This window comes from Cebus imitator, unplaced genomic scaffold, assembly GCF_001604975.1.
Source record: "Cebus imitator isolate Cc_AM_T3 unplaced genomic scaffold, Cebus_imitator-1.0 Scaffold48, whole genome shotgun sequence".
Lineage (NCBI taxonomy): Eukaryota > Metazoa > Chordata > Mammalia > Primates > Cebidae > Cebus > Cebus imitator.
This window is the reverse complement of record NW_016107363.1, coordinates 7089662-7106994: the sequence shown is the minus strand read 5'-3', so window position 1 is coordinate 7106994 and position 17333 is coordinate 7089662. Positions and strand designations below refer to the sequence as shown.

Below are 17333 nucleotides of genomic sequence, written 5' to 3'. Positions count from 1 at the left end.
GAATGTTTAATTTTAGAAGAATGTAGCTTACATATTTCAAAATTGAAAATGGATAATTTTTTTTTTTTTTTTTTTTTTTGAGACAGAGTCTCTCACTTGGTTGCCTAGGCTGGAGTGCAGTGGCACGATCTTGGCTCACTGCAACCTCCACCTCCCAGGTTCAAGTGATTCTTGTGCTTCAGCCTCCCAAGGAACTGGGACTAAAGGCGTGTGCCACCATACCCACCTAATTTTTTTGTATTTTTAGTAGAAACAGGGTTTCATTGTGTTGGTCAGGCTCGTCTCAAACTGCTGACCTCAGGTGCAGGTGATCCTCCTGCGTCAGCCTCCCAAAGTGCTGGTATCACAGGCATGAGCCACTGCACCTATCCAAAAATGGATAAAGAGTACTCCTTTTCTGTATAGAAATTCTTATAATCAGGTAATTCATCACAGCCCTCAAAAAGTAGTGGGTCTTCAAAGAGCATTTAATACATTTTGGATTTGGAATTTGTTTTTAGAAATATATTGATGTGTAAGATAAGTTTATATATTTATTTTTGTTTTCTAAGAACTGTATACATTTATGAAGGATTGAAAAATAGTTCACATTCTTTTAATTATTTGAAGGCAAATGTATAATCTTTGTGGTGTAAGATATTCTGGTACTCTCATACTCTGTTTCCTCTATTGTCCGGATATTAGATAAAACTTCTAAATTTTACTTTTCAGTGTCATCCATGCACCATTACCAAGTCCTGTTGACAAAGTAAGTTGCTAATGATTATTTTTTCCAAACTGACTCAGCTATGTTGCTTTGAAAATGTTTGTTTTTAGTATCCTTTACCTAGAAATTTATTTCTCTTGTGTAACAAATTATGTAGAATGCATATAGCTATATGGTTATTATAATCTGGTCTTCAATATCTGGAGAATCTAGGATGGACGTTTCTTCACGAAAAAAACCTTTGTTATCTCAATTAAATTGTTCACTATGTAAACTAGGAATACCTGTTTTGTATCTAGCCAGGGATAAGGAGTATTCACTGTAACTTTTTATTCTGAGATACAATTCCGTCTAGAAATTTGTTAAAGCTTTCTACTTAAAGAGTTCACTCAACATTTACCAATACAGAGAAGTAGCACAGAAACACAGGCTTACAAAATTGTTCTTTTATTGTCTTTGAAGGTTACTTTTTACCTGATCTGATCAGAAACTTTGCAATAATTGTTTGCTAGAAAACATTTTTCTTTTGTTCAGAAATATTGGTGTATTCAATTATAGATATCATTGCTAATTAACCCTCCAAAATACGTCTTTTGACATTAATGTGGGAGTTGAGTTCTCTTAGTGCAGTAACTAAACTAGTGGAAAAAATATTATTTTACATTTTTCTTCCATTTGAATGAATAATGAAAGCCTGCTTGAAACTAAAATTCTCTGTTAGGTTCCTTTTTCAGAAGTACAAGTAGTTAACCATCAACTTCTGCAATACCGAAGTATTATTCAGAAGTAAATAATGATCCTGCTGATTTAGACCTAACTTTAAAAAATAATGCCAACTTTCTGCTTTCTAGTTAGCATACTAATCAAAGTATACCTACCGAGCTTAGTAAGGACTGGTGCTATAACATTATTAATAAGCTAACACATAAGGGTAAATATTACAGCAACCCAATACTCCTTCCTTCTTCTCCTTCTCCTCCTTCTCCCCTTCCTCTCTCTTCTCCCCCTCCTTCTCCCCCTTTCCCCCTTTCCCCCTTCTCCTCCTCCTTTCCTACTTTTCCTCCATCTTGTTCTTTTCACTTCCTCCTCTTCCCTTCCTCCTCCTCCCCTTCTCCCCCTCCTCCTTCTTTTTTCCTCCTCCTTTTCCTCTGTCTTGTTCTTTGCTCCTCCTCCTCCTTCTCCTCTTCTTCCTGCTTCTTCTCCCTTGTCTCCTCCTCCTCTTCTTTCTTCCCTCTTCCTGTTTCCTTCTTCCTTCTCCCTCTTTCCTTCTTCCTTCTTCATCCTTCTTTCTTCTTCCTCCCTCCTCCTTCTACTTCTTCCTTCTTCTTCTTCCTTTTTTCTTCCTCCCTCTTCCTCCTCCTCCTCCTTCTTCCTTCTTTCTTCTTCTTTTTTTCTTCTTCCCTCCTCCTCCTCCTTCTTCCTTCTTTCTTCTTCCTTCCTTCTTCCTTCCTCCTCCTCCTTCTTCCTCTTCCCCCTCCCTCTTCTTCCTTCTCCTTCTCTCCTCTTCCTCCTTTTTTTTTTTTTTTTGAGATGGAGTTTTACTCTTGTTGCCCAGGCTGGAGTGCAATGGCACAATCTCAGTTTACCGCAGTCTCTGCCTCCCAGGTTCAAGTGATTCTCCTGTCTCAGCCTCCCAAGTAGCTGGGATTATATGTATGTGCCACCACATCAGACTAATTTTGTATTTTTAGTAGGGGGGGGTTTCTTCATGTTGGTCAGGCTGGTCTTGAACTCCCGACCTGAGGTGATCCCCCTACTACCTTGGCCTCCCAAAGTGCTGGGATCATAGGTGTGAGCCACCGCACCCAGCCCTTCTTGTTTTGTTTTTGAATAATGCCATGGTTCTATATTCCATAGCCTTGAAAAAACCTTATCAGAAGATGTTCCTCATAATACTCTTGAGTTCTAAATAGTTTGACTATGATGTATAGTGTTTAAACACCATTACTTCCCATCTTTTTCCTTAAAACCTACCTATGGATTTAAAGAAACATTACTTCAGGCCATTGGACAAATTGTTATATTTCATGTCCTTGCCCTTCCTACACTACATACAAATAATTTTGAAGATGGCTACTTCTAAATGAATGAGGCTTGTTAACATATCAAAGAACTATTTAATGATGAATTTTAAAGGGAAAATATGTGGATCTATTGATTTAGGAGGTTTTATTTCTAGATTAAGAAAAGGCTATATTTCCATCAGAAAAGGGAAAAAAAAAAGTAAAAAGCTATATTGCCTTTGCACTATAAATTTGTGATTTGGTTTATCAAATGTTTTCATGTGTAGCTCTTGTTCCACCACCCTGCTTATAAATTTCAAGCTGATCAGCATGTAATACCATTTACAAATTCTGGATGTCAAGGAGAAATATTTTAAGAACAAGGGAAACTGGTTAATTTTTAAAAGAATAGTTATTTTGCATATGTAGTAAGTAAGTACATTTCAAGGAATTAGTTTGTCTTAATGTTTTTTATGAAGTGTTTTCTGTTGATACTGTGTCATTTGTTTCTAGGTTGCTGCTAACACTCCAAGTATGTACTCTCAGGAACTATTCCAGCTTTCTCAGTATCTACAGGTAAAACTAAATGTTGAGAATTCTTAAAAACAGAATTTCTTCTAAATTTTTAAAAGTTCTTAAACGCAGAGTTAGGGCCAGGCATGGTGGCTAATGCCTGTAATCCTAGCACTTTGAGAGGCCAAGGCAGAAGGATTGTTTGAGGCTAGGAGTTTGAGACCAACCTGGGCAATGAAGTGAGACCTTGTCTCTACAAAAAAGTTTTAAAATTAACCAGGTGTGATGGTGTGCATCTGTAGTCCCAGCTACTCGGGAGGCTGAGGTGAGATCACTTGAACCCTGAGGGTCAAGGCTGTGGCACCACAGCACTCCATCCTAGGCAACAGAGCAAGACCCTGTCTCAAGAAAAGAAGGGCAGAATTAAACAACTGAGTGTGAAAAATACAAATCCATCCTTGCAGAAACAGAAGGAATTTTACAGAAGGTACAGAGAAGTGTTGAGCAAGAAGAAAATAAATGGAAAGTTAAGGTTGATGAATCACACAAGACTATTAAACAGGGGCAGTCATCATTTACATCTTCAGAACAAGAGCTAGAGTGATTAAGAAGAGAAAATAAGGATATTGAAAATTTGAGAAGAGAACGAGAACATTTGGAGATGGAACTAGAGAAGGCAGAGATGGAACGATCTATCTATGTTACAGAAGTCAGAGAGTTGAAGGCACAGTTAAATGAAACACTCAAAAAACTTACAACTGAACAAAATGAAAGACAGAAGGTAGCTGGTGATTTACATAAGGCTCAACAATCACTGGAGCTTATCCAGTTAAAAATAGTAAAAGCTGCCGGAGACACTACTGTTATTGAGAATAGTGATGTTTCCCCAGAAACGGAGTCTTCTGAGAAGGAGACAATGTCTGGAAGTCTAAATCAGACTGTAACACAGTTACAGCAGTTGCTTCAGGCAGTAAACCAACAGCTCACAAAGGAGAAAGAGCACAACGAGGTGTTAGAGTGAAGTAATTGGGAAACTGTTCATTTGAGGATAAAAAAGGCATTGTATTATATTTTGCCAAATTAAAGCCTTATTTATGTTTTTTTTTTTAAATGTTTGTTTTATTTTGCCAATTCACAAATATAGGATTTTAAAAAATGAACTGGATACAAATACAAAAGAAGTACTATCTTTGCAAAAAAGAATAAAGGATTAAAAATAGAATGTATGAAAAAAGGAAAAAGGGTTAAATCTAGAAAATATAAACCTTTGTGGGTTAAATCTAGAAAAGATAAGCCTTTGTACGGGAGGAATTTTTTTTGCTTCAAGTATGAGGGGATTCCAAAACAATTTTGTTTTTTCTTTTTAATTTATTTTTAAATTGTTTCGGGGACAGAGTCTTATTCTGTCTCCCAGGCTGAAGTGCAGTGTCATGATCAGAACTCACTACAGCCTGAAACTCCTGGGCCCAAGTCTTTCTCCTGCCTCAGCCTCCTCCCAAAGCACTGGGATTGTAGGTGTGAGCTGCCACACCGAGCCCCAAAACAATTATTTATCCATAGATGACTTTTATTTTATTCTCACTCTGTAGCCCAAGCTGGAGTGCAGTGGCACAATCTCAGCTTACTGCAACCTCTGCCTCCTGGGCTGAAGTGATTCTCCCGCCTCAGCCTCCCGAGTAGCTGGGACTACAGGCGTCCACTACCATGCCCCGCTAATTTTTTTTGTATTTTAGTAGAGAAGGGGTTTTACCGTGTTGCCCAGGGTTGTCTTAAACTCCTGAGCTCAGGTGATCTGCCCGCCTTGGCCTCCCAAAGTGTTGGGATTACAGCATGAGCCACACCTGGCCCATAGATGACTTTTAAATAAAATTAAAACTGGGAGAGATTTTGATTGCTTAATAATATTAATAGCAAATAATTATATACCACGTATTATATGTCAAACTTCATTCTAGCACTTTTCCTATATTAATTAATTTAATTCTCACAACAATCTTACAAGATACATATTTTATTCCTGTTTTTACCAATAGAGTAACTGAGAGGAAGGAAGATTTAATAATTTATACAACATCACACATCAAGTATATGTTAGAGCTTGGATTTGAACCTGGACAGCCAAAACTCAGATTTTCAGCCTTTTTTTTCTTTTGGGACGGTTTCCCTCTTGTTGCACAGACTGGAGTGCAATGGCGTGATCTTGGCTCACCGCAACATCTGCCTCCCAGTTCCAAGTGATTCTCCTACCTCAGCCTCCCAAGTAGCTGGGATCACAGGCATGTGCCACCACACCCAGCTAATTTTTTGTATTTTTAATAGAGATGGGGTTTCTCCATGTTGGTCAGGCTGGTCTTGAACTCCTGATCTGAGGTGATCTGCCCACCTTGGCCTTCCCAAGCGCTGGGATTACAGGCACGAACCACTGTGTTCTGCCAGATTTCCTGCTCTTAACCACTGTGCTGTGCTGCCAGATTCACAGAAAAATTTTTTGGTGTAGAGCACATACTTCTTCAAGTAAATACTGTATTTAAAGAGCCGTATAATCTCTAAAAAGCAAACAAGTGTTTTTGGGTTTTGTTGTTGTTGTTTGCTTTTTGTAGGTTTGGGCTAGATTATGTTTCTTATTCTGGTGGGGGAGCATGGTTAAGAAAAACCCTGGATCAGGAGATTAGAAATTGAGGTCCTTTTTTTTTTTTTTTGAGATGGAGTCTGTCACCCACACTGGAGTGCAGTGGTGAAATCTCTGCTCACTGCAACCTCCATCTTCTGGTTCAAGTGACTCTCCTGCCCCAGCCTCCCAAGTAGCTGTGATTAAAGGCATGAATCAACACACCTAGCTAATTTTTTGTATATTTAGTAGAGTGGAGTAGATTTTTAGGTTTCACCATGTTGGCCAGGCTGGTCTCAAACTCCTGACGTGAAGTGATCCGCCCACCTCAGCCTCCCAGACTGCTGGGATTTACAGAGGTGAGCCACCGCACTGGGCAAGATTGAGGCCTTTATCTTAGTTCTGCTACTTAATCCACTTTTGTGACCTTGAGTGAGTCATTTTCTGTGGATAGGCCTTCAGTTGTCTTTTGTTTCAAATAATAGAACCAAACCCATGATTCTGGGTCCCTACATTCTTTTATAGGAATCAATCAGTGAGAATAGTTTCATCTTTGTTAAGAATGTACACATCTATGAAAATGAACAGAAAGTTATCAATGTCTTAATCCGATCTTACATTCCACCATGTATAATGTATAGATAGAAAAACATTACACATTTGGATTTTAATAGAGTATTAAAGAGTATTCTAAGCCAAAATTCCCTTGATTTAATCCTTGGCTTTGATTTCTGACCTGCTGGGAAAGTTGTTTAACTCTTTTGTGCCTTGTTTTCCTGATCTATGAAATGAATATAGTAATAGCCCTTAACCTCACAGAATTGTGAAGAATTTAAAAAATTAGTATATATAAAGCAGTTAGAACAGTTCCTGGCACATAGAATGTATGCCATAAATGATAGTAGTTTTTTACCATTCAATAGGAAGGCACATTAATTAAGCTGCTTATTTTAAGAGGTGGAAGAAAACTTTGAGATTAATGTAGTCTAAACCTCATTTTTTAAAATGAGAAATGTGGGGCTCATATAGGTTAAATGATTTGCCCAAGGTTGTATACTGTTGTGACTAGTCATCGTGAATAGCAAATCCCACTCTCTCACTCTCCACTCTTTCCAGCCTTCTTGTTAGTTCTGTGAATATTCCTAATGTCCTAATCCTCTACTGTTCCTTTTCTAGCTCTTTGAAAGAAAATTATACCACAGTCTTTTCTGTATACATCCTTATTGAACTGCCAAAGTTCTGATGTAAATTGTAAACATTTTGAATAAAAACTGGAATAGATGCATTTCATACCCTAGAACTAACTAAAAGACTATTCCTGGACATGTTAGATTTCCGTTAGGAAATAGTTCATGGAGTTAAACTCTAAATGGAATTGAATTAAAAAGGTGAAATTACACCATCTAGTGGAAGTAGATTCTAGAGATATGGTGGGTTGATGGTTTTGTTTTTCAGTAAAACTTTTTGCAGCATCTGAGTAATTTCCTGGATATTAGGAATGTTTTAGGAACTTAAACTTGGCAAATAGTCTATTTTAAGTGAAGCTGTATTTTAATTTGGATTCTAAGATGGTGTGGCTTTTTATTGGATTCTTTAACATATAGCTTTAGAGTTACATTAAAATGTAGTCTAACTCTAGATAGACAAGATTTTCCATAGACATTATTTATAAAGGATGTGGGGAGCAATAAATTCATGCTTTAAACCTCAAGTACTATGTTTGAAGCATATACTTTTCTGTTGAGATGTCTCATAGGCATTAGGGTCATAAGTGTTCCTCTGGATAATGACAGGAATAGAACAAGGTGAAGAAGGTATGCCAAAACCACAGCTAAGTGCTGTGAGCATTTCACCTTGATTCCCAGTGAAGGAGAGTCTCTTAACAGCTATTAACTGTTAACAAGCCACCTAAAGTTTAGACTTTCTACATCAGTGTCTTTTTCTGTAAAATATATCTTTGGAGGTGCCAAATAGTTATTTGAGTCTCCCATTATAAATCCCTTAATTACATTGAACGAGTATTCAGTGGACTCTTACCTATTTTTGGCATATTAATTGCTGCTAAATTATGGGCTGTTAGAACACCTGAAAATGCAATAGGCTGTGTGTGCGAGTGAAGCAGTCTCTCTTTTTAAATGTATATATTGGTTGGGCAAAGTGGCTCTTGCCTGTAATCCCAACACTTTGGGAGGCTGAGGCAGGTAGATCATGAGACCAGGAGTTCAAGACCAGTCTGGCCAACATGGCAATAGCTCACCTCCACAAAAAATACAAAAATTAGCTGGGCATGTTGGTGCATACCTGTAGTCCCAATTACTTAGGAGGCTGAGGCATGAGAATTGCTTGACCCTGTAAGGTGGAGGTTGCAGTGTGCCAAGATCACACCACTGCACTCCAACCTGGGCTGCAGAGTGAGACATTGTCTCAGAAATAAAAAAAAAACAAAAAAAAATGTATACATTTATATAAACAACATTTTTTTTTTTTAAGACGGAGTCTTGTTCTGTCGCCAGGCTGGAGTACAGTGGCGCAATCTTGGCTCACTGCAACCTCTGCCTCCCAGGTTCAAGCAATTCTCCTGCCTCAGCCTCCCAAGTAGCTGGGACTATAGGCATGCACCACCACGCCCAGCTAATTTTTTGTATTTTTAGTACTGTAGAGACGAGGTTTCACCATGTTGGCCAGGATGGTCTCGATCTCTTGACCTCGTGATCCACCCACCTCGGCCTCCCAAAGTGCTGGGATTACAGGCATGAGCCACCACGCCCGGCCTAAACAACATTTTTTAAAGGAAAAATTAAAAGCTATTGCTGTTTTAGATATCATACTTTTGCAGTTAAGCCATTATAAAGTATCTTTGCTGATGACCAGATTATCTTGGCTTCACTGGAATGAGTTTGTTCTGAGATGTATATATTTCACATATATGTGTGTGTGTGTATGTATACACATGTATACATATATACAATTATGCATCGCTTAAAAACAAGCATACGATCTCATTAGGTGATTTTGTTATTGTGTGAACATTACAGATTGTACTTACATAGCCTAGATGGTATAGGCTATTACTCGCCTAGGTTATATACTGTAGCCTGTTGCTTCTAGGCTACAAACCCATATAGCATGTTACTGTACTGCATTCTGAAGGCAGTTGCAACACAATAATATTCGTGTATAGAAACATATCTAAACATAGAAAAGGTACAGTAAAAATACAGTATAAAAGATAGAAAAAGGCCAGATGCAGTGTAATCCCAGCACTTTGGGCAGCTGAGGCAGGAGAAACATTTGAGGCTAGGAGTTCAAGACCAGCCTGACCAACATGGCAAAACCCTGTCTCTACTAAAAATACAAAAATTAACTGGGCATAGTGGCACATGGCTGTAGTCCCAGCTACTTAGGAGGCAGAGGTTGCAGTGAACCAAGATCGCAGCACTGCACTCCAGCCTGGATGAGAGCGAGACTCTGTCTCAAAAGCAAAGAAAAGAAAAAGATAGAAAATGATATACCTGTACAATGCTTACCGTGAATAGAGCTTGCAGGACTGGAAGCTGCTCTGGTTGAGTCAGCGAGTGAGTGGTAAGTGAATGTGAAGGCCTAAGACATTACTATATACTACTGTAGACTTTATAAACACTGTACACTTAGGGTACTTTAAATATATATTTAAAAAGTTTTTCAGGCAGGTGCGGTGGTAGTTCATGCTCGAAATTCCAGCACTTTGGAAGGCTGAGGTGGGATGATCACTAGAGACTAGGAGTTCAAGATCATCCTGGGCAACGTAAGAAGGCCCCATCTGTAGGAAAACAAATAAATAAGATAATAATAAAAGTATTAGCTGAAGGCTGGGCGTGGTGGCTCACACCTGTAATACCAGCACTTTGGGAGGCCAAGGTAGGCGGATCGCTTGAGATCAGGAGTTTGAGACAAGCCTGGCCAACATAGTGAAACCCCATCTCTATTAAAAATGCAAAAATGAGCTGGGATTGGTGGCACTGCTAGTAGTCCCAGCTACTCAGGAGGCAGAGATGAGAGAATTGCTTGAACCTGGGAGATAGTGATTGCAGTGAGCCAAGATTGCGCCATTGCACTCCAGCCTGGGTGACAGAGCAAGACTCTGTCTCAGAAAAAAATAAAATTCCCTGGGCATGGTGGTGTATAACCTGCAGTCCTAGCTATTCGGGGGGCTGAGGCAGGAGGGATGACAAGCTCAGGAGTCTTGAGATTACAGTGAGCCATTGGCATGCAACTACACTCCAGCCTGGGTGACAGAGCTAAACTCCTCTCTCAAAAAAAGAAAAAAAAAAAGTTTTTCTTTCTTCAATAATAAGCTAAACTTAGCTTTTTTTACTCTATATACTTTTAAGTTTTAAAAACTCTTTAACTCTTATATTCACACTTAGCTTAAAATAAACACATGGTACAGCTGTTCTGAAGTATTTTGTTTCCATTTTTAATTTATAAGCTTTTTATTATTAAAAATTTTTTAAACTTGTTTTTACTTTTTAAACTTTTTTGTTACAAATAAAGACATAAATACACACATTAGCCTAGGCCTATGCAGTATCAAGATCCATCAGTATCACTGTCTTCCACCTCCACATCCTATCCCACTTAAAGGTCTTCAGGGGCAGTAAGACACATGGAGCTGTCATCTCCTATGATAATAGTATCTTCTTCTGGATACCTCCTGAAGGACCTCTCTGAAGGTATTTTACAGTTAGCCTTTTCTTCTTTTTAATATGCAGAAGGAATATACTCTATAATTAAAAATAAAAAGTACAGTACATGCATAAACTAATAACAGTCATACATTACTATTATCAAGTATTATATACTATATATAATTATATGTGCTATACTTTTATATAACTGGCAGCACAGTAGGTTTGTTTACACCAACACCTCCTCAAACACATGAGTAATACCGCCTTGTGTTACAATGTTAGGATGGCTATGATGTCACTTAGTGATAGGAATTTTTCAGCTTCATTGTAATTTTATGGGACCACTGTGTGTATGCAATCTATAGGTAACTGAAATGTTGTTTTGTGGTACATGACTGTGTATGTATAGGTATCTGTCTATATACACACACTGTGTGTGTGTGTGTGTGTGTGTGTGTGTGTAAAATGCAAGCCTGAATTTTGTTAGCTTTTTCTGTTGTAGGTTTTTTAAAAACTTGCTCTTCCAAATTATGAATAAAATAATAACAATAACAGATGATTTGTCTTCTGTTATGGGGGAAGTTGCAGTTAGAGAACCTCTAATAGCAGTACTTTCAGCCCAGCAAATGAGACTAAAACGATGTGGCCCGCATACATACCGTAGTCATTTCCTATCTGCAGGGGATATGTTCTAAGACCCCCAATAGATGCCTGAAATCACAGATAGTACCAAACCCTGTATCTACTATATTTTTTCCTATATTTATACATACCTATAGCTTTAACTTATAAATTAAGCATAGTAAGAAATTACCAATAGTAAAATATAACAATTATACCAGTATACTGTTATGTGAATGTCAACGTTCTGTCTTTCTCAAAATATCTTGTACTGCACTATAACTGAAGCTGTGGAAAGGGAAACCAGAGATAAGCGGAGACTGTTGTATATTTTACAAAGTACTATCAAGTTTCACATACTTCAAAATACATCAAGTGGGATGTAATATGAAAATATTTTAGAATGTGTTGAAAATTGGTTAATTCTCAAAAGAATCATGATGAGTTTATCAGAATCTTTTTTGTGATTTATAATATTAGGAGGCCTTACATCGGGAACAAATGTTGGAACAGAAGTTAGCCACGCTTCAGCGGCTACTAGCCATCACCCAAGAGGCTTCAGATACCAGTTGGCAGGTATTCCAGTTGTTTTATATTTAAGAAACATTTAAACATAGTTTAATATTTCATACATGTTAAATAAACAAAAACGTTGTGGCAAACAAAAGCAAAGTTAATTCCTAACTAATGAATAAGTGTTGAAAATTTAGCATTTTACAGTGGATGCTGGTCAGTTCTATGCTTTCATGTCTTTTGTTGTCAGTAGCAACCTTTTTTTATATACGTGTTACTTTGTGATTACTCGGGTTTTACTTACATTTAATTTTTCTTCAATAGGCTTTAATAGATGAAGATAGACTCTTATCACGGTTAGAAGTTATGGGAAACCAATTACAGGCATGCTCCAAAGTAGGTATTAATCTCAAATGTATAAAATGAAATGCATAGTTTTTTGTGTAACATCATTTCTTTAACTATCATTTTGAGTATATGGTAAAAATTTTATACATTTCCACAATTTTTTCAAATCTTTTATCATAAGAAGTTGCAGACATCCATGTAAATAGAAATAATTATGTAATAAATACCCATGTACAAGTCATATACAAGTCTTTTTTCTATTGCAATTAATATTTCCTGAAAAAACTGCGTGATTTATCCTCTAGATAATTTCCCTAAGTCTGCATTGTTATTTAAACATTCTTTTAGCTCCCCTTACCACTCCATAAATTAGTAGTTCAATCTAGTGATTTGATCTGATTTAGGTTCGGTTGTTTTTTTTTTTTTGTCAACAACACTTTCTGGATGGTATTGTGTTCTTCCACCAAGAGACAACATAATGTCTAGTTGTCGTTCTTTTAGAGATTTTATCAATCATTGACGATCCCTGCCTAGATTCATTATTTCATCAAGGTTACAAAATTAGTGATATAATTCTATTATTCCTTCACTTATTTAGCTGGATCACTTCTATAAAGAGAAGTTTCCTTCCAGACACGGAGGCTCATGCCTGTAATCCCAGCACTTTGGGAGGCTGAGGCTGGTGGATCACTTGAAGTCAAGAGTTCAAAACCAGCCTGGCCAACATGGTGAAACCCTGTCTCTACTAAAAATACAAAAATTAGCCAGATGTGGTGGCATGTGCCTGTAATCCCAGCTACTCAGGAGGCTGAGACAGGAGAATCGCTTAAACCCTGGAGATGGAGGTTGCAGTGAGCCAAGATTGCACAACTGCACTCCAGCCTGGGCAACAGTCTTTGAGACTCTGTCTCTAAGAAAAAACTATGGGAGGCAGTTTGAGACCGGTATGGGCAACATGGCAAAACCCAGTCTCTACCAAAAATTTAAGATGCTTAGGAGGGTGCTGCACCCCTATAATCCTAGCTACTGGGGAGGCTTAGGGGGATCACTTGAGCCCAGGAGTTTGTGATTACAGTGAGTTGTGATTGCAAAACTGCACTCCAGCCTTGGTGACAAAGAGAGACTCTGTCTCTAAAGAAAAAAGGAAAATAATGGCCATTATTCTAAGTAACTCTGGCATCAAAAGCCAAATACCACATGTGGTCATTTATAAGTGGAAGCTAAGCTATAGGTATGCAAAGACATACAGAGTAAGTAGTATAATGGACATTGGAGACTCAGAAGTTGGGAAGGTGAGGGGAGTAAGGGATGAAAAACTACCTATTGAATATAGGTACAGTATATTCAATACTAAAATCCCAGACATCACCACTATATAATTCATCCGTGTAACCAAAAGTCACTTTTATCCCTAAAGCTACTGAAATAAAAAAATTTAAATAAAATGAGAAGTTTCCCCATATCAACCATGTGGTGACCCTGAGGTACGTTTTCTATGGGGAAAGCAAGATAAGTGATTTTTCTCCCTTTTTTACTAGATTTAAAAATAATGAATTGGTTCTTTTTCATCTACCAAAGACTAGCCATAAAATGTTTTCTCCCTCCACTTAGATTTAAACATATTTGATGTATTTAAATCTGATGCAGTTGTTTTTCTTCTTTTAGAGGTAGGGTCTTGCTATGTTTTCCAGGCTGGTCTTGAACTCCTGGGCTCATGCAGTCCTCCCATCTTGGCCTCCCAAAGTGCTGGGATTACAGGTGTGGGCCACTGCGGCCAGCCTATTTTTCTGATTGATAAAAGTTCAAAGTATCTCGTCTTTGGTCTATGTAAATGCCTTCAGATTGGCTTCTGAGTCCTTTTGATAGACAGAACCTTAGCCGACTTTGATAGCTTCCTGCTGTCATTTCAGAAAAGATGTTTCAGTCTAATTTTGTACATTTCCTGCCCCAGATACGAAGTCTGCTTTTCCGCCATGGTACTCTTATTCCTTTTGTTTTAACCATTGTTTTAAAATGCTTGATGCCTTTGAAGGTAATTGATTATTTTTGCCCACAAATATAAATATGGTGGATTGCAGAAAATAGGATAAATATAAGAGTAATTATTTTTGTATATTTTAGAGAAATTCTCAATTGCCTTTAACTTTTTTTCTATGGGAAGTGGAAATTAATATGTTTGTGAAGGCATAATTTACTTATACAACTTTTACATGCATCTTTAGTTAATACAGGGCCAGCATCATTTGTGTTTGGAGGTACCTTAATATACAATTTAAAGTGTCTCATAATGTGTTCATTTTTTTCAAACACTAAATGCTTTTTAAAAATAACTTGTCTATAATTATAAATATCTTTTATTCTAGAATAGTTTACGAAAGGAACTTATCGCATTACAAGAGGATAAACATAACTATGAGACAACAGCCAAAGAGTCCCTGAGGCGGGTTCTTCAGGAAAAAATTGAAGTGGTTAGAAAACTTTCAGAAGTTGAGGTATTTCAATAAAAAAAGAAATACTAAATAGTATTGTGAGTGTTTAAAAAACTCTCAAGCGTTCCAGGACACTTTAAACTTGGGTATTATTAGATAGTTAGGAAATATTTTCTGTCTGTCAGACAGGAAGGAACAGTTATGCTGCTTTCATTGACAGGAATTCTCCACATAACCATGTAAGTTTTGGTACCTATGCTCCCTAGTCAATGGCTGAGGAAATAAAAGCGTAACCAGGGAATCTTATTGTTTGCATTCTGCTTAGGATTCACCCTCCATACAACAGACCATGATATGTGCCAGGGAATTGATTTTCTGTCACTTGGTTTTGCTTTGCTTCTATTTGAGGGTGGTCACTGTAAGGCCGAGCGCCTACACTACTTATTCTTTTTCAATTCACCCGCCAGAGAGGAAAGCTGTGTCTTATATTTAGGAGGTTCAAAGAGGAAATGATCTCCAAGGTCCTTTCTAGGTCTTTAAGGAACAATCAAAATGCAATTTCCATTGCTTTGGGGAAAAAAACTCTAATTCATAATATAGATCACTTCTTTGAACCACTGCAGAATTACCACAGAAATAATGTACTACTGGAATTAGTTAAAATACTCATCAGAAACTAAATGGTAAACATACCTTTCCATACTACAGGTATAGTTTGTATTGCTACCCCATCCCACAGTGCCTGATTCACTGTCGACTGTCGTGTGATTAATTTGATATATCAAGAAAGAAAGTTGCTAGTTGTCTTTTAATTTTTTATTAAATTAGTTGTTGCACATTATTAAACTTGCTTTCAAGGATTGATAGGCTTAAAATAGTTTCACTGCTAAAAGCCATACCCATTGACCTTTCAAAAACGTAATTATAGGCTGGGCAAAACAGCTCACGCCTGTAATCCCAGCACTTTGGGAGGCTGAGGTGGGAGGAGCACCTGAGGTTGGGAGTTTGACACCAGCCTGACCAACATGGAGAAACACCGACTCTACTAAAAATACAAAATTAGCCAGGCGTGGTAGTGCATGCCTGTAATCAATATCAGCTACTCGGGAGGCTGAGGCAGGAGAATCGTTTGAACCCGGGAGGTGGGAGTTGTGATGAGCCAAGATCATGCCATTGCACTCCCGCCTGGGCAGCAAGAGCGAAACTCCATCTCAAAAAAAAAAAAAGTGATTATATAAAGGCAGCAAACATCCTTTTCCTGCCCCTACTCTCCCTCTACTTTTCTTTTTTGTTGTTGTTAATTCTTAGTTATGTTTTCTGTTTTAGTGTATACCTGAAGTAAATTGACATTCTTAACGTTATTTAACTCAGTTTTATATAAAGTCCAGTGCAGATGTTGATTTAGAATAGTCCATAGAATTATACTTTTTAAAAGTTGATTTTAGGAGGAATTCTAAATAACAAATGTACATTTATTCTAATTAAATCACCTGCAAACTTGAATCGCAGCGAAGTCTGAGTAATACTGAAGATGAATGTACCCATCTGAAAGAAATGAATGAAAGGACTCAGGAAGAATTAAGAGAATTAGCCAATAAGTATAATGGAGCAGTTAATGAGATTAAAGATTTATCTGATAAATTAAAGGTATGTATTTACTCTGCCTAAAAGTATGTTAAGCTAATAATCCCTAACACACTGGATAGCTTAAGATTTTAGATATTGCTGAATAGTTATTGATGTGAAAATTTGATAACAGTTAAAATTTATAGTGAAAATAAGGTGTCTATATTCCATTTAGCCCAACCTCCATTATTATAGATAAATGAAAGCCTGTAAATGCTGACATAGTTCCTCTGGATGCATATGTAGCCAGTGCTTCACAATAGATATTTTTTAATATTTAAGAGGAAGTAGATGAGAATCGGAAAAACCCATGATATTCAGATGTTTTAAAACTTAAAACTGCTTATCTTTAGGCCATCAAAAAGGCAGGGCGCCCTATTTAGTGCTGTACTGGCATAAGCCCAGAGAGAATCTGGGAATTATCTGCTCCCTTTTAGCTTTCAGGGATGCTGTTAACTCTGCTTTACTGCCATTCCCTCTATCTATGAGACATTTAGGATAAGGATAGATCAGATCATAGGGTAATGATAGGGTAATGTCTGGTTGATCCTTTGAAATCTTACAACTGAGAAAAAAAAATGAAAAAAAAAATCTTATAACTTTTTCTGAAGATCCTTCTTGATTTAATTCAAACCATGGATTGAGTGCCTAGAAGATAAGTGTTTGTTGAGAAGACCAGAGCATACCTCCATTGGTTAACCTATGATAGTTTTAAAGGTTGGTCTTATTAAAAGGAGATTGTCGTAGTCCATTTGTGTTGCTATAAAGGAATAGCTGAGGCAGGGTAATTTATAAAGATAGGAGGTTTATTTGGCTCACAGTTCTGCTGGGTGAAGCTTCAGGCTGCTTCCACTCATGGCAGAAGGCAAAGTGGAGCTGGCATGTGTCCATGGTGAGAGAGGAAGCAAGAGAGAGTGTCTGGGAGAAGTGCCAGGCTCTTTTGAACAACCAGCTCTCATGGGACTAATAGAGTGAAAATTCACTCATTACCATGAGGACAGCACCAAGCCATGAGGGACCTGCTCCCAATAACCCAAACACCTCTCATAAACCCCACCTCCAACACTGAGGATCAGATTTCAACATAAGCCTTGGAGGGACAAACATCCAAACTATAGGCAGAGGTCTTTTTGAATAATGATTGTACTGTCATCTCTTTAGCTAAACAATTTGTTTGGGGCCGGGCGCGGTGGCTCAAGCCTGTAATCCCAGCACTTTGGGAGGCCGAGGCGGGTGGATCACAAGGTCAAGAGATCGAGACCATCCTGGTCAACATGGTGAAACCCCGTCTCTACT

General features: G+C 37.7%; 1 protein-coding gene across 6 annotated transcripts in view; it reads left to right on the top strand.

The window, feature by feature from the left end:
- LOC108303546 (sarcolemma associated protein) overlaps positions 1-17333 on the top strand; it is a 171425-nt gene that overhangs the window by 88243 nt on the left and 65849 nt on the right. For 5 of the 6 annotated variants that reach the window (XM_017527463.2, XM_017527460.2, XM_017527465.2 and 2 more), the window contains exons 1-2: positions 14328-14474; positions 15921-16058. In XM_017527463.2, the coding sequence (XP_017382952.1) occupies positions 15966-16058 (93 nt within the window). In that variant the 5' untranslated portion in view covers positions 14328-14474; positions 15921-15965. Of the gene's footprint in view, positions 1-711; positions 749-3222; positions 3286-11601; positions 11698-11958; positions 12031-14327; positions 14475-15920; positions 16059-17333 lie in introns of those variants that run through there. The other variant, XM_017527466.2, reaches the window with a different exon arrangement.